Genomic DNA, 14,479 nt, shown 5'->3' with positions numbered 1-14,479 from the left:
AAGAGCGCCTTTTGACTCTTGCCATGATTCTGAGTCCTCCCCAGCCATGTGGAACTCTAAGTGCAATCAAACTTCTTTTTCTTCTCAGTCTCAGGAATGTCTTTATCAGCTGCATGGAAATGGACTAATACACCTTGCCTCATCGCTTGCATTCAACACACACATGTTGATTGGCTCTTTTACAACTCCTCTGAAGGTTTTTAGAGTTCCATTAGAGTTCCATCAAGCGTAGCAAAAGATAGAAATCTATGGACTTAGGAGCAAATGGCAGAATATGCGTTCATTACCATGCAAAACCCAACTTGAGAACAAACGCAAAACCAAGTGGGGGAAATACGCTGACAAGAAAAATCAGTGAAACAGTTCACAGCTTCCACAGTTAGGCAGGCATTTTCTAGGTCTTAGTGTTGTCACTGGGATTAAGCAATGTCAGTGGATACCACAGAGAAGCCTTATAATTTATGTAAAAGATGAGGGAGGAAGTGTACTCAAAATGAAAGGCAGTGCACCTATGTTCACAGCAGCACTATTCACAACAGCCAGAAGGTGTGAGCCACCCACGTGTCTATTGATGAATGAACAGACAAACAAAATGTGGTATACACATACAATGGAATATTAATTCAGCCTCAAAAAGAAAGGAAATTTTGACACATGCTACAATGTGTATGAACTCTGAGGACATTATGTCAAGTAAAATAAGCCAGACATAAAAAGATAATTACTATTTTATTATACACATCTGAGGTCCTAGACTAGCAGTTAAATTCATAGAGACAGAAAAGAGAAGAGTATTTGCCAGTGGCCGGTGGGAGGAGGGGAATGGGAGTTATTTAATGGTTATAGTTTCAGTTTTGCAAGTTAGAAAGAGTTCTGAGGATAGATCATGTTGATGGTCATACAATATGAATGTATTTAACATCACTAAACTGCACACCCAAAAATGGATAATATGGTAAATTTCGTTATGTGTATTTTACTACAATTAAATAGAGAAAAAAGGGAAAGGCAAAGGAGAGCATGTGGTAGAGGAGAAAGAGAGAAGCAATACAGCAAGATGGAAATTTATGGTCTTTGAGGGGAAGCCTCTTGACCCTGGCATTTATTACTTATGGGACCTAAGGTGAGCTACTTAGCATAATTGAGTCTTTGAATCTTCATTGGCATAATTGATGTGAGGATTAGCACATGGTTGGCACATAGTAGATATTCAATTAATGACAGAAAATATAAAACAGAAAAGGAATGAAAATATAAAGAAAAATAGGGAAAAGATAAAAGACAGAGGTGAAATGTTGGGAGGTGGTATGTTACCAAAAATGACCTTGGCATCACTCCTTATGAAATCTGCCTTCCTTTCAGACAACTAAAAACTTCCAAGGGAGATGAGATATAAAAACATCGTCAGAGCATCTGTGAAATGTACTTTGTACAGCAATGACAAGTGATTTTCAAAGTTTTTTGGGTGGCAGAGAATCCGGAAACTACTTAAAATACTAGAAGTAATTAAAATAACTGAATAGAAAATTCTAGCCCACACAAAATGACATTTTTCACTAGATTATGATAGGTATAACAAAGCCAAAGATCTAGAAATGTTTTATGGGAAAAAGGCCTTAAGCATTCCATTCATTAAATTAAATTCCCTGAGAACTGGGAAAAGTTATTAGCACCAGAACACGCTGGTCACTCACGGAACATCAGTGCATATAAGAGTAGAACTTAAGAACCATAGGCTTGCAGCTTTCCAGATACATTAATTACAATAGAGATTAGTGTAAACCATTAATTAATTGATTTTATAAATGAGAAATTTGGGGAGGTATCCCAAAGGGTTGTTAATTGGACTGCTTTAGGGTCACAAAACTCTTGGGGAAAGTGAGTGCTGTCGGATTTATTTGCCCTTCCACTTTTTTTCATATATTTCCTCCAGAAAATAGCAAAGATAGTCAATTACATAATGTAGATTTTTTAATGTAGATTTCTTCTGAACTCTTAAAAAAAATGGTGTCTTTCAATCAGTTACTAGACATAGAATGACTAAAACTGCAGTCATGATTCACCTAAAAGGGGAAAATGGAAGAACAATAAAACCTCATACAAGCGATGTCCAGGCTTAAGTGACTCCAGGTGAACTTCGAGGTGTATACATGCTTGGGAAAGGATGAGTGCTTTTCTTCCACAACAAAGGGAGAGGAGCATAAAGATGTCAAATCACTTCTGAATGAAAACCAAAGACTCTCTAGAATGAAAAGTTAGTTTTCAGGCCACTTGCTTTGTGAGCAAAGCTCCATCAAATAAGATTAAGTTACACTCAAATTATGACATAGAATCAGCCCTTTGGAGAAACCATCTTCAAAGTGGCCTGTGACAGAGGTCTGCCTGGAAGTACTGCTACAGCCCTTGTCTAAGGACTCAGAGAAGCAGCATTGGGGGTGGGCACTGCTCTCCATCCCTGGAAGCTTGGTTCACTGTTGGAACTTCCTCCTTCCCTTCCTCGCTTTCTCTCCTCCCACCCAACCCTTTATTTTTTTCAAGATAGGATCTGCTCTGTCACCCAGGCTGGAGTGTGGTGGCACCATCACAGCTCACTGCAGCCTGTGCCTCCCAGGCTCAGGTGATCCTCCCACCTCAGCCTCCCGAGTACCTAGGACTACAGGTGTGCACCATCACATCCAGCTAATTTTTGGATTTTTTTTGGTAGAGATGGGGTTTCTCTATGTTGCCCAAGATGCTCTCCAACTCCCGGGCTCAAACAATTCTCCTGCCTTGGCCTCTCAAAGAGTTGGGATTACAGGCATGAGCCACTGCTCCTGGCCTTCTGTTAGAATTTCTTACCACTAAGAGAAGAAAGCCTCTCTCTGGATTGTCAAAAGATATAAAAATATCTGGTCCCAAGGTAAAACAGTATTCCATAATCTGTCAACTTCTCAAATTATTATAATTATAAATAATGATAAGGATAAAATGTTGGCAGTGCATGCTTAATAACTATAATTTGGTCACAGAATTACCATTGATAATAATAAGGCTAAGTGATGATACTAGGTGCTTACAGAGTCTTCCACCTAGAAATCTGATAGATAATATCTTAATTATCTTTGCTAAAATGTTCTGAGATAGGCAAAGGACACGATTGTGATTTCAAGCAAAGGAATCACATGGAAACAGGTTCAGATGTCTGCAGTGACACTGATTCTATGGCCGAAGCAGAGATGGTCCTAAGAGACATTCTTAGCATCTGTAGATGATATGCTGAGGTGGCCTGCAAGGCATGAAACAGGCTGAGTGGAAAACAGAAAAGGGTCAAAGAGCTCAGGGATACGGACATTTGACACAGCTCTTACTCATTCCGATCTACTGAAATTCCCCGGTTCAGACTCCATTGAAAGCCCTGGCATGGCACACTGTAAGCAAAACGTAAAACTGCATTGTCACCCTTCCTCTTCTCTCTCTCCCTTTCTAACACACACAAACAACTCCTGCCTTCCTCCTCTTAGTTCCAGGTCACCAGTATTTAAGGGTTTTGTAACTCAGATGAAGGCACTGAAGGAGGAGGAAAAAGAAAGGGAAGAGGAAAAGAAAAAGTCATAGTGTTACTGGAAAGCGTCCTGATCCAGAGCCCAAAGGAGGGTTCTTGGATCTCGAACAAGAAAGAATTCAGGGTGAGTCCATAGAGTAAAGTGAAAGCAAGTTTATTAAGAATGTAAAGGAATAAAAGAATGGATACTCCAATGACTACTCCATAGGTTGCTGGTTGCCCATTTTTATGGTTATTTCTTGATTATCTGCTGAACAAGGAATGTGGTCTAAAAATGCCTCCCATTTTTAGACCACATAGGGTAACTTCTTGACATTGCCATGGTATCTGTAAACTGTCCAGGCACTGGTGGGAGTGTAGGAGTGAGGACGACCAGAGATCACTCTCGTGATCATCTTGGTTTTGGTGGGTTTTAGCCAGCTTCTTTGCTGCAACCTGTTTTATCAGCAAGGTCTGTATGACCTGTATCTTTCGCTGACCTCCTATCTCATCCTGTGACTTAGAATGCCTTAACTGTCTGGGAATGCAGCCCAGTAGATCTCAGCCTCGTTTTACCCAGCTCCTATTCAAGATGGAGTTGCTCTGATTCAATTGCCTTTGACAATAGGGCTGTAGAGACGGGATGCCTTCCCTCTTTCCGGTACCTCTCCAGTTTCAGGGTAGGGGCACAGAGAGAAGAAAGAGATGTGAGTAGCAGGGAGGGTCTCTGCTGCGTTCTTGTCACACCTCCCTTCCCCAGGGTCCCTCCCAGCTCCAGGCCTATCAAATCACTCCCCTATCTGTACCATTCCTTCACCTGCCCTGGTCCACATGACCAGCTCCTATTTCACTCCTCCTTCCTAACTCCTTAAAGTCCCTTCCCCATCGCTGTCCGAGTAAACACTCCAGGCTGTAAGCACCACCTCCAGTGTTATGAGAGTGCTTGATCTCACTCCCTGGAATGTAAGGACAAAAGTCTCCATTTCTGTAGCAATCAGACAGGAGAATAATAAAAACTCAAATATACTGAATGCATTTACCACACAGCACTTTGTAAATACAGTTCTGAGTGCATTCATATGGATTACTTTAATACTCAAAACCATAAAAGACATACTTTTACTCTTTCTAATTTACAGATGGGGACATTGAGGCTTAATGAGGTTATGCAAATTATCTAGAGTTACTCTTGACAAGAGGGAAAGCCAGGATTTAAACCCAAGTCGTGCGACTTCAGCATTATTAATATGTTTTTATGAAGATACCTAACACTAAAATCTGAAATAAAAGCTCAGGATGCATTTTTTCCTACAGAAACATTATTATAAATAGTCACTGGTTCTAGAGTCCTATTAATAAAGATTATTAGTTAAAAAGCTTCTGGGAGCTGACCTAGAAATGGCCACACATCATTTACTATTGCTAGAGAAAAATGGATCCCAGCTTTCCACCAATCAGTTCAACAAACAAATGTTTGGAACAGAATCCATTTTCCATATGGGAACTGCCATTCCCTGTGGAGGTGGAGAAATGTATGTGCGTGCTTTCTATGTACTCATGTGTAGGAACAGCCACAGACACACCACTGGGTCACAGAGTGGGGGTCAAGACATGGTATGGATGTGTTTAATTCACCAAGTTGCTCAAATGAAAGAAGAGGAAAAAATGTTACTATTCAATAACAAACCTTCAGGAAAACATCCTATCTGGTTAAAAACTGTCCTTTTTGTTCTACAGTCCTAGATGTGCAGGCTTCAGAGATGACCTGTGGATAAGGTCACACTGCAATGCAGATGAAGATGGGCAAATATCTTGTGGAACAGAAGGTTTGATTTCAGGGAGAATAGTAAAAAAAGATGAAAGGAGGGATGAAAATATTTGTTTCTAAAAGATTTGGCAAATTGCAGCTTCCACAGTGTGATTCAAAAACTACAGTAAGTCTTAAAATTATCTCCTTGGACACTTTATGAAAACTAAACAAATATTGTCTATGAAGAATTCATGATGGGTTAAAAAATTAAGTCTCTCTTATTGTTAATATTTTAGCAGACTTTCACACAATCTTCCTAATTGGAACCTTGAGAAATGAATGAAAATATATGTTATAAAACACTTGAGGTCTATGGAGGAAGGCCATTATTTCTACAGCAATATAGAATTATATAGGACTAAACCACCGATTGCCAATTCGTTTTTTCAGTCTGTCGCTAAGTGACGCTAATGTCGATGTGTGCTTTCCTGACAATCTATCAGTCTTGTTCAACATTTCAGGCTAGCAATTTGCAGGCAATAATGCTGAATCTGCAGGAGAGCTCCAAGGTCATGGTTCCTTCTCTTAGCACAGTTCCAGCACACTGTGGAATGCCCTTGGAGATTCAGAAGAATGAATTTCTCTCTGGGATCATTTAAAGCTCACACAACTCAGCCACTCCCTGAGTACAACAATTAATTCCCACTCACTGGGGGCATGTTTATTCCCTGACTCAAGTTTACTCAGCTCTGGATCAAAATTGCTAATTAGCTTTTTTGTTTTTGTTTTTGTTTTTTTTTTTTTTTTTTTTTTTTTTTTTGAGATGGAGTTTCACTCTTGTCACCAGGCTAGAGTGCAGTGGCGAGATCTCGGCTCATTGCAACCTCTGCCTCCCCGGTTCAAGTGATTCTCCTGCCTCAGCCTCCTGAGTAGCTAGGATTACAGGCATTAGCCACCACACACAAAAAAAAATAATAATAACTTTTGTATTTTTAGTAGAGACGGGGTTTCACCATGTTGGTCAGGCTTGTCTTGAACTCCTGACCTCAAGTGATCCGCCAGCCTCGGCCTCCCAAAGTACTGGGATTACAGGCGTGAGGCACCACATCTGGCTCTAATGAGCTTATTTTACAGACCACAAAGCATGGTCCCCCTGAGGTGACATGAACAGAAGGCCCAGAAGGGGAAACTCCCAGCTGCTTTCTCTACTTGTCTGGAAACAAAAAGCAGCATTTGAAGTGATCACCTTATAAGTACAGCATAATCCTAATCGTATAAACTACAACAAAATCCAAAAAGCCCAAGCATGGCTATGTGATCATGTCTAGAACACAAACTTTCAAGCCAGAATGCCTGGAACTGAACCCACTACTAAAATTGTAGTGGGTTGAATGTCCCCATAAGCCGCCCCACCCTCCTTCCCCGCTAAAAAAGATAGATTCATCTGGAATCTGTGACTATCACCTGATTTGGAAAAAAGATCTTTGCAGATTGAATTAAGTTAAGGATTTTGAGATGAGATCACCCTGGATTAGGGTAAGCCCTAAATTCAATGATAAATGTTCTTATAAAAGAAAAGAGGAGAAGACTCGGGGAGAAAGCAATGTGAACACAGAGGCAGGGACTGAAGTGATGTGTCTATAAACCAAAGAATCCCAAGGGCTGCCAGCAGCCAGAAGCTAGGACAGGGGAACAGATTCTCCCTTAGAGTCTCCAGAAAGAACAACCCTGCCAACACCCTAGTTTTATACTTTGGCCTCCAGAACCACGAAAGAATACATTTCTGTTGTAAGTCATTCAGTTTGTGATAATTTGTTGTGGCAGCCTTAGGAAACATATATAAATGTCAACCTCAGGCAAGTTACTTAACTTTATACTTCAGTCTCCTCCACTGTAAAACAGGAATTTTAATAATACTAATTTCACAGGATTGCCATAAGCATGAATGAGTTAATGTATGTACAGTGCTTAGAACTGTGTGTGACACAGATACAATTTTGGAACAACATATATTATTACTCTAATCATTACCATCAATACACATATATAGACATTGAGAAGCACCTGGCAATAACTCTGTATTGGGATAAAACAATACATTATGTGTGAGGGGCGTGTATCAGTTTTCTAATCAGAAGGCATTTACTAATTTGAAATGATCATTTCATTTACAGTGGTAAGGGCTGCATACCTGCCAGTTCATCCTCAGATGAACGCTATGCTTTGCAGGGATGGAATATTTAAACTGTATACACACTGGCGGAAATCTTAATCTGATTGTTAATACCTAAGAACAATAACGTACAAATCGCTACAGGTAACCTCCTCTTTTAGAAGTTGAGACGTTCTGAAAAATTGCTGCCTTTGACTAGCACAAGGAAACCTATTTCTTGGTGTGTGTGTTTTTCTTTCCATGCAAAAAGAACTTCTACAATCATAGCACAGAACTTCCAGATTTCATACTAGAGTCTTTCTGTCCTCAGAGTTTATAAACTACTATCAGATTTCCAGCTCTTTTCACTATAAGCATTGCACAGCACTTTAATTGACACATTTCTCTTATGAAAAGCACTATTTTGTATTGAAGTGCTAAGCCCAACTCAACCACCCTTGAGTTAAGAAATATTAAGGATGAGAATGCAACACAACATAAAGCTGGCACAATAGAAAGAAAGTGGAGAAGGGCTGCTGACCGGCAGTCACAATGAGGCAGAAGGGCCCCTGTGCTCAGCAACTCTTCAGGGAGGAAAGGACGGAAGCATTGTAGTCTCCCTGGCCCAATAATAGGCAGGTGAGTTGCAAGCACTTTTAAATAATCACTGTGGATTTGCAAAATACACCATCTGCAAATTATTATTATCAGCAGCTCCTTCCTGTCACACAAAGTAGGTTGTATTTTACCTCAGCAGAAACTGAGGGGCTGCCAAGTTAAAGATCTCATTCAAGGCCCCCCCTCTGAGTGGGCTGCAGTGGTCCTTCTAACCCTCTTCTGCCTCTGCTAGGTGAAGATGGTTAAACCTAATTATGTTTTAAGCTTCAGGGGAGGGGTTGGCAGTTGTTTTCTTTATCAAACATGGACACAAGGTGTTTGCTGGGAGCCGGGAGTGGGGAATGCACCTACAAATGTGCTCCTGGGGCAGGTCTCTCAGCATCACTCCTGCATTTGTTTTTTATTTTTTTTTAAAGAGATGGGGTCTCACTATGTTTGTTGGAGTGCAGTGGTGCAATCATGGCTCACTGCAGCCTCAAACTCCTGGGCTCTAGTGATCCTCCTGCCTCAGCCACTGTAGTGGCTGTGACTATAGGCCCATGCCACCATGCCCAACATGCGTCTTGAGCCCTCTGTGACTTTGTGCTAAGCCTCCTGGCACCATCCACCTGCTCCTGTTCTTGATTGCCACATCCATTCTTCCAATCTTGGATTTCTCTTTCTGCCTCAGGCCACTGAAGACTAAGCTCAGTTCCATCTCTCTTCCTCTCCCTGCCTATGCCTAAGTAGATTTATTATTATTATTTTTTTAAGACAGGGACTTGCTCTGTCACCCAGGCTGGAGTGCTATGGTGTAATTACAGCTCGCTGCACCCTTGAACTCCTGGGCTCAAGCAATTAACCTGCCTCTGCTTCCTGAGTAGCTGGGAGTACAGGTGCATGTCATCATGATAGCATATTTTTTTAAAAAGTTGTTTTTGTGACTGGGCGTGGTGGCTCATGCCTGTAATCCCAGAACTTTGGGAGGCCCAGGCAGGCAGATCCCGAGGTCAGGAGATCAAGACCATCCTGGCTAACACGGTGAAACCCCGTCTCTACTAAAAATACAAACAAATTAGCCGGGCATGGTGGTGGGCACCTGTAGTCCCAGCTACTCGGGAGGCTGAGGCAGGAGAATAGGGTGAACCTGGGAGGCAGAGCTTGCAGTGAGCCGAGATCACCCCATTGTACTCCAGCTTGGGCGACAGAGCGAGACTCCGTCTCAAAAAAAAAAAAAAAAAATTGTTTCTGTGGAAATGGGGTCTTACTGTGCTGCTCAGGCTGGTCTTGAACTCCTGGTCTCAAGCAATCCTCCTGCTTTGGCTTCCCAAAGTTCTGGGATTATAGGCATGAACCACCTTGCCTGGCCCTAAGTGGATTTTTCTCTAGTGATTTTGTTCCAAGTATCTACAAGCAGAATACAGAAGAGAATGAGGAAGGCAAGAATGCAGGAACATGGGGAGGCAGGGAGGCAGGGAGGGAGAGAAGGAGGGAGGCAGGCAGGCAGGCAGAAAGGAAAGAAGGGAGGGAGGAGGAAGAAAAGGAGGGAGGGAGAGAGAAAACATAGGAGGTAGGAGGTGAGGGAGAGAGCGAGTGAGCTGGTGAAAGAAGAAATAAACCCTAAAAGCCTAAGGAGCACTGAGGCGTGCGGCTGGGTGCTCTTCTCCATCTCCACTGCCTCATGCTCTCATGTGATCTCCAAGGAGTTACCTTGTCAATCTGTGCCTGCTCCAGCATTCTCCCACCTCTTCTCTAAATTCCTGGCATCCCCCAATGTGTCCCTGCTCTTTTTCACTTTGGCAGAGAGACCGTGAAGACCCAAACCAGGTTCCCAACGTAAGACAAGATTCATTTCATGCCTGAAAAAACTTCTACCTGTCCAGTGATCCCTGATTCCTCCTCCTGGTCTACCTGATTCTGCCTTTCTTGCCCCATTTCCTTCTTGGTTCTCCTTCCTCCTTCTGTCTTTTAAATATAGATGTTTTCATGGAACCTTTTCATTTCTGTCATCGTTTGATTGTCTCAAGCGTCCTCTAGAAGTTCTTGCTAAGCGTGACTCTCAAATCTTTATCTCTAGACTTACGTTCTCCCCTGAGTGCCAGGTCTCTATTTCCAGCCACCTCCTGGATGGTTCTACAAGTGTGTTCCAATAGTAACTAAATAAAATATGCACAAGCACTGAATTCCTCTTCCTTTCCTTGAACTTGCCTCATGTCTCCCAAATTCCCAAGATTTGCTCAAGCATCGCCACCCTACACTCTCCAAAGACTGCAATTGCAGCAGCATCTTGGATGCCTCATTCCTGTACCACACATTCAAGAGTCACCTGTTATCTCTTGCATCTGCTCTCTAGTCTCCATTTCTTTCCAGCATCCCAATTCCAGCTCTGCTTATCTTTTGGGTGGGCCACTGTGATAGCCTGCTAATTGTTCTTCCCACTGTCCCCACAGGATTCACCCATGGGTTCCACAGTAACTTCCTAATAAAGGTCTGATCCCATTAGTTTGGGATTCAAAGCCTCCTATGATTTAGTTTCTAAAAAAGACTCTTTCACTTTGCAACCTTATTCTTTATGTAGCATACACTGCTGGCTGCTGATGTATTATTCAATATTCTTCATATGTGGCCATAATTTTTGGCCTCTGTGCCTTTAATGGATACTGTTTCGGAATATCCCTCTTTAGCTTTCAATGTTCGAATCCTTCTTGTCTTCAAAAACTGCCACTCTGCAAGTTGAGTCCCTGCAAGCAGGTGAGGCTCCTGCTCATGGAGCCATCTGTAGTATTTTTAGCTTTTCTGTAGAGAGGCCATTGTAGTACCACTTTTACGACCCCTATGGCCTTCAATCTTGCGTTATCTTCCTGAGCAACACACCCAGCAGAGGACAGCCCCTTCTCAGTCATCTCTGAATTTCCCATAGCACCATGGGCTGCCCAGGGCACTTATCTGCCAATAAACAAATAAACAATTCTGCAGACCCCTGAGCACTCATCCTCCACTCAGACCTCTATTAAGGACAATAAGAAATGTGTGTAAGATGACAATAACGTGGTTTCTGATCTCCAGGAGCTTACATACAGCTTGCTATAGAGATAAGGGTAATGTTATATTAATGAATAAAGAGCATTAGAAGATAGGGAATGGGATTACTGAGGATATATACTCTGAGAGGTTGTATTTTTATAAAACTAATTTTGGATAGGTGAAAAGATGGGCATTCTAGGGACGGAGATTATCAGCACCACAGATACAGAAGCCAGAGCAAGTATGGTTTGTTCAAAAGATCATGAATAAACCTGTCATGATTAGGAAAGCAAGAGGCAAGGGAGGGAGAGGAGATCTAACATTCATCACGTCCCTACTGATACCAGAACATGGACTGAGCACCTTGTAGACATTATTCCAGTTAATCCATACAACAACCCTGCAAAGTAGATGTTATCACTGCCAATTTTATAAGCAAGAAGGCTGATGTTTGAAGGGATTAAGTAACTAGCCAAGGTTACACAGGTTAGGTGGCAGAGCTGGGATTTGAAAAAGGCAGCCAGCTTCCATTGTACCATACCATCTCCTCTAGATCAAAATGTATAAATATCATGGGGTGAGTTCTTCAGTTAGGGGGACTTCTTGTATTCATGAATAAGTCAGGATGCAATGCAGGAAACACAATGCATAACATCTGCAGGGCTCAATGCATGCTGGCTGACTCTGAATGCACATCTGTCTACCCACAGAGAGAAACAAGGCAGCTCCTCAACTAGATAAGTACTCTGCTGAGAAATAATGGAAGAGGGCAGCCCTAGAGCTGGGCAATGTCTCCAGGCTAACAGAAAGCACCAAGAAGGGGTATAGACTCAAGAGTTTGGATTAATATCACTTTGCTCCAGTCTGCTTCAGCTACAAAAGAAGACAAGTAATCCAAAGGAACACAGCTCTGTTGTAACAAACTCTCATCCTCAGAGGTGATGGATATGATGGATAACAGAGGACACATACTTGGTCTCATTGGCACATCGAATCTTGCAGCCTTCCTTGGGAATCACCAAGCCCAGATGCATTCGGAGCCTGCAGTTTGTGGGCCCTGTGTGCGGCCACACGTGAGTCCCAGGGTGCATGATGGAATATTTGATCTGCATAGAAAACATGACACTCCATTCAGCCATTTATCAAGGTGTGGAGGAACTGCTAAGTTAAGGTGACAGTAAAAAATTACTGTCAGTTTGGATTAGCGCCTTTGTAAGATTTAATATTTATATTCAAGTCTTATTTGTGAAGGAACTAAAAATAAGCACTCACATTTTCCACAAAGCGGTAAACACTGAACATTTTCCACCCTCAATTCTGACGTCAACCACATAAAATTATGTTTCAGTAAAAAGGGCACGTAAAAAGAGGCATTCACTGGGCCAAAGGAAACAACCATTTCTTTGTAAAGGTCAACATGCCCTTATTCCTAACAATTAATTGTGTTCTCCCCAGCACGACACTCTTGGTACCTGTCCTCTTCTGCATCCTGTTGTCTCGGGGAACTTTTCTAGTAAGGTGCAGGTTTTAGGAGCTCCTTTGCAGGCATTTTCATTTCTTCTTCCTAGAATAAATAACATAACTGTTGGAAACAAATCACAGTAAAGCTTAAACGTATCCCATTTAGATGAAGTGAGAGCTATATGTCATCTTCACTGCAGGCATGAGAAGATTGAGTAAACATGAGAAGATAAAGTAGGAATGCAAAAGGCTTATTGGAAAATAATAAAAATTAATCAATAAAGAAGACATGTCTTGCTCCAATAGGTAGTGACTGGCAGAGCAGGGAGCCAAATTCTCCACTCGGTGTTGGACTATTTGACTAAGAACGTCTAACGGACAAGTCGCAGGTTAAAGGCAGTTGACCTTGAGCAACACAGGGGTTAGGGGCTTCGATCCTCCATGCAGCCGAAAATCTGTGTATAACTTTTGACTCCCTAAAAACTTAACAACTAATAGCCTACTGTTGACTGGAAGCCTTACCCTATATCATAAATAGCTGATTAACATATTTTGTATGTTATATGTATTATATACTCTAGTCTTACAATAAAGTAAGCTGAAAAAAAGAAAATGGTATTAAGAAAATAATAAGGAAGAGAAAATACTTTTACAGTACTGTACTGTATTTTATCGATACCATAAGTTTACATCATCTGTTTACAAGATGAATTGAATGTCTGAAATGGCCTGCAACTACAGGTACAGACCTTAATCTACAGTACATATCAAGTAATTCAACTTTTTCTTGTAGGGTCATGACTTTTCTCTGCTTCTTGGCAGCATTTCCAGCATCACTAGTTGCTGTTTGTATAGGTCTCATGGTGTTATTCGAGGTTTGCAGCATTGCATTAAACACAAGGAAAAATACACAAGAACCATAAGAGACCACTTTTTACCATGATATGCAATTTACTGGAGATAGGAACTGCTCAGATGGAGACAACAGTATCACATGTTATTTTAAGCAGATACTCAAAACACTTGAGCTTGCTGAATAGCAACAGGAGGCAGCTATGAAATTGTTACAGTAGTATAATCTGTACTACAGTTAATTTAATGGAATTATGATTTAACACTGCATCTTCATGTTTGTTTACATTTCTCTTGACTGTGAATGGTGCTATGTATGGTCTCTAAGTGCTTCCATGCATATGTTGATAAATTTTATTTCTTTATAATAGATTTGTGTGTATATATATATATAGTAAATGATAAAAATAGATTAGTACCTATATATATTTCATGCATTCATGACACACCTAATTTTTCTTAATTTTTAAAAATATTTCCAGGCTACAAGGTTCATCTGCAAGTTTTTTTCAAATTGTCACAAATCTCAACAAATTTTCCAATATATTGACAAAAATTCGTACATAGTGGACCCATACAGTTCAAACTCATGTTGTTCAAAGGCCAAATGTACTTATTTTTTCCCCTGTGACAGGCAAAATAACAGTCACCTCCCAAAAGATGTCCATACCCTCACCCCATAACCTGTGAATATGTTACCTTTCATGCAAGGGGGAATTAAGGCTGTAAGTGGCACTGATATTTCTTATCAGCTCACCTTAAAATAAGATTATCTAAGATTACCTGGATGGGCCCAAGGTAATCACAGCATCCTTAAATGTGGGAGGAGGAGGCAGATGAGTAAATGTCAGAGTGATACAGCATGAGAAAGACTTGACTGGCCACTGCTGGCTCTGAAGATGGAAGGGGGTCACAAGCCGGGGAATGTGGGCAGCCTCTAGAAGCGAGACTCCAGAGGGAATATAGCCTTGGTGACACTTGTATTTTAGCCCAGTGTGATCCATCATAGACTTCTGACCTCTAGAACTATAAGATAACAAATGTGTCTGTGTTTTAAGCTATTAAGTTTTGTGGTAATTTGTTACAGCAGCCACAGGAAACTAATACATCCCCTAAAGAAGGA

The 14,479-nt window shown here is 41.3% G+C and overlaps 1 protein-coding gene across 16 annotated transcripts in view; it reads right to left on the bottom strand.

The window, feature by feature from the left end:
• ASPH (aspartate beta-hydroxylase) overlaps window positions 1-14,479 on the bottom strand; it is a 222,165-nt gene that overhangs the window by 5,014 nt on the left and 202,672 nt on the right. For all 16 annotated transcript variants that reach the window (XM_050801980.1, XM_050801985.1, XM_050801981.1 and 13 more), the window contains 2 exons: window positions 12,516-12,607; window positions 12,016-12,149 (listed from right to left, as the gene is read on the bottom strand). In XM_050801980.1, coding sequence (XP_050657937.1) covers window positions 12,016-12,149; window positions 12,516-12,607 — 226 coding nt within the window. The remainder of the gene's footprint in view (window positions 1-12,015; window positions 12,150-12,515; window positions 12,608-14,479) is intronic.

This window comes from Macaca thibetana, chromosome 8, assembly GCF_024542745.1.
Source record: "Macaca thibetana thibetana isolate TM-01 chromosome 8, ASM2454274v1, whole genome shotgun sequence".
Lineage (NCBI taxonomy): Eukaryota > Metazoa > Chordata > Mammalia > Primates > Cercopithecidae > Macaca > Macaca thibetana.
The sequence above is the reverse complement of the archived record's forward strand: the minus strand, read 5'-3'. Positions and strand labels throughout refer to the sequence as shown.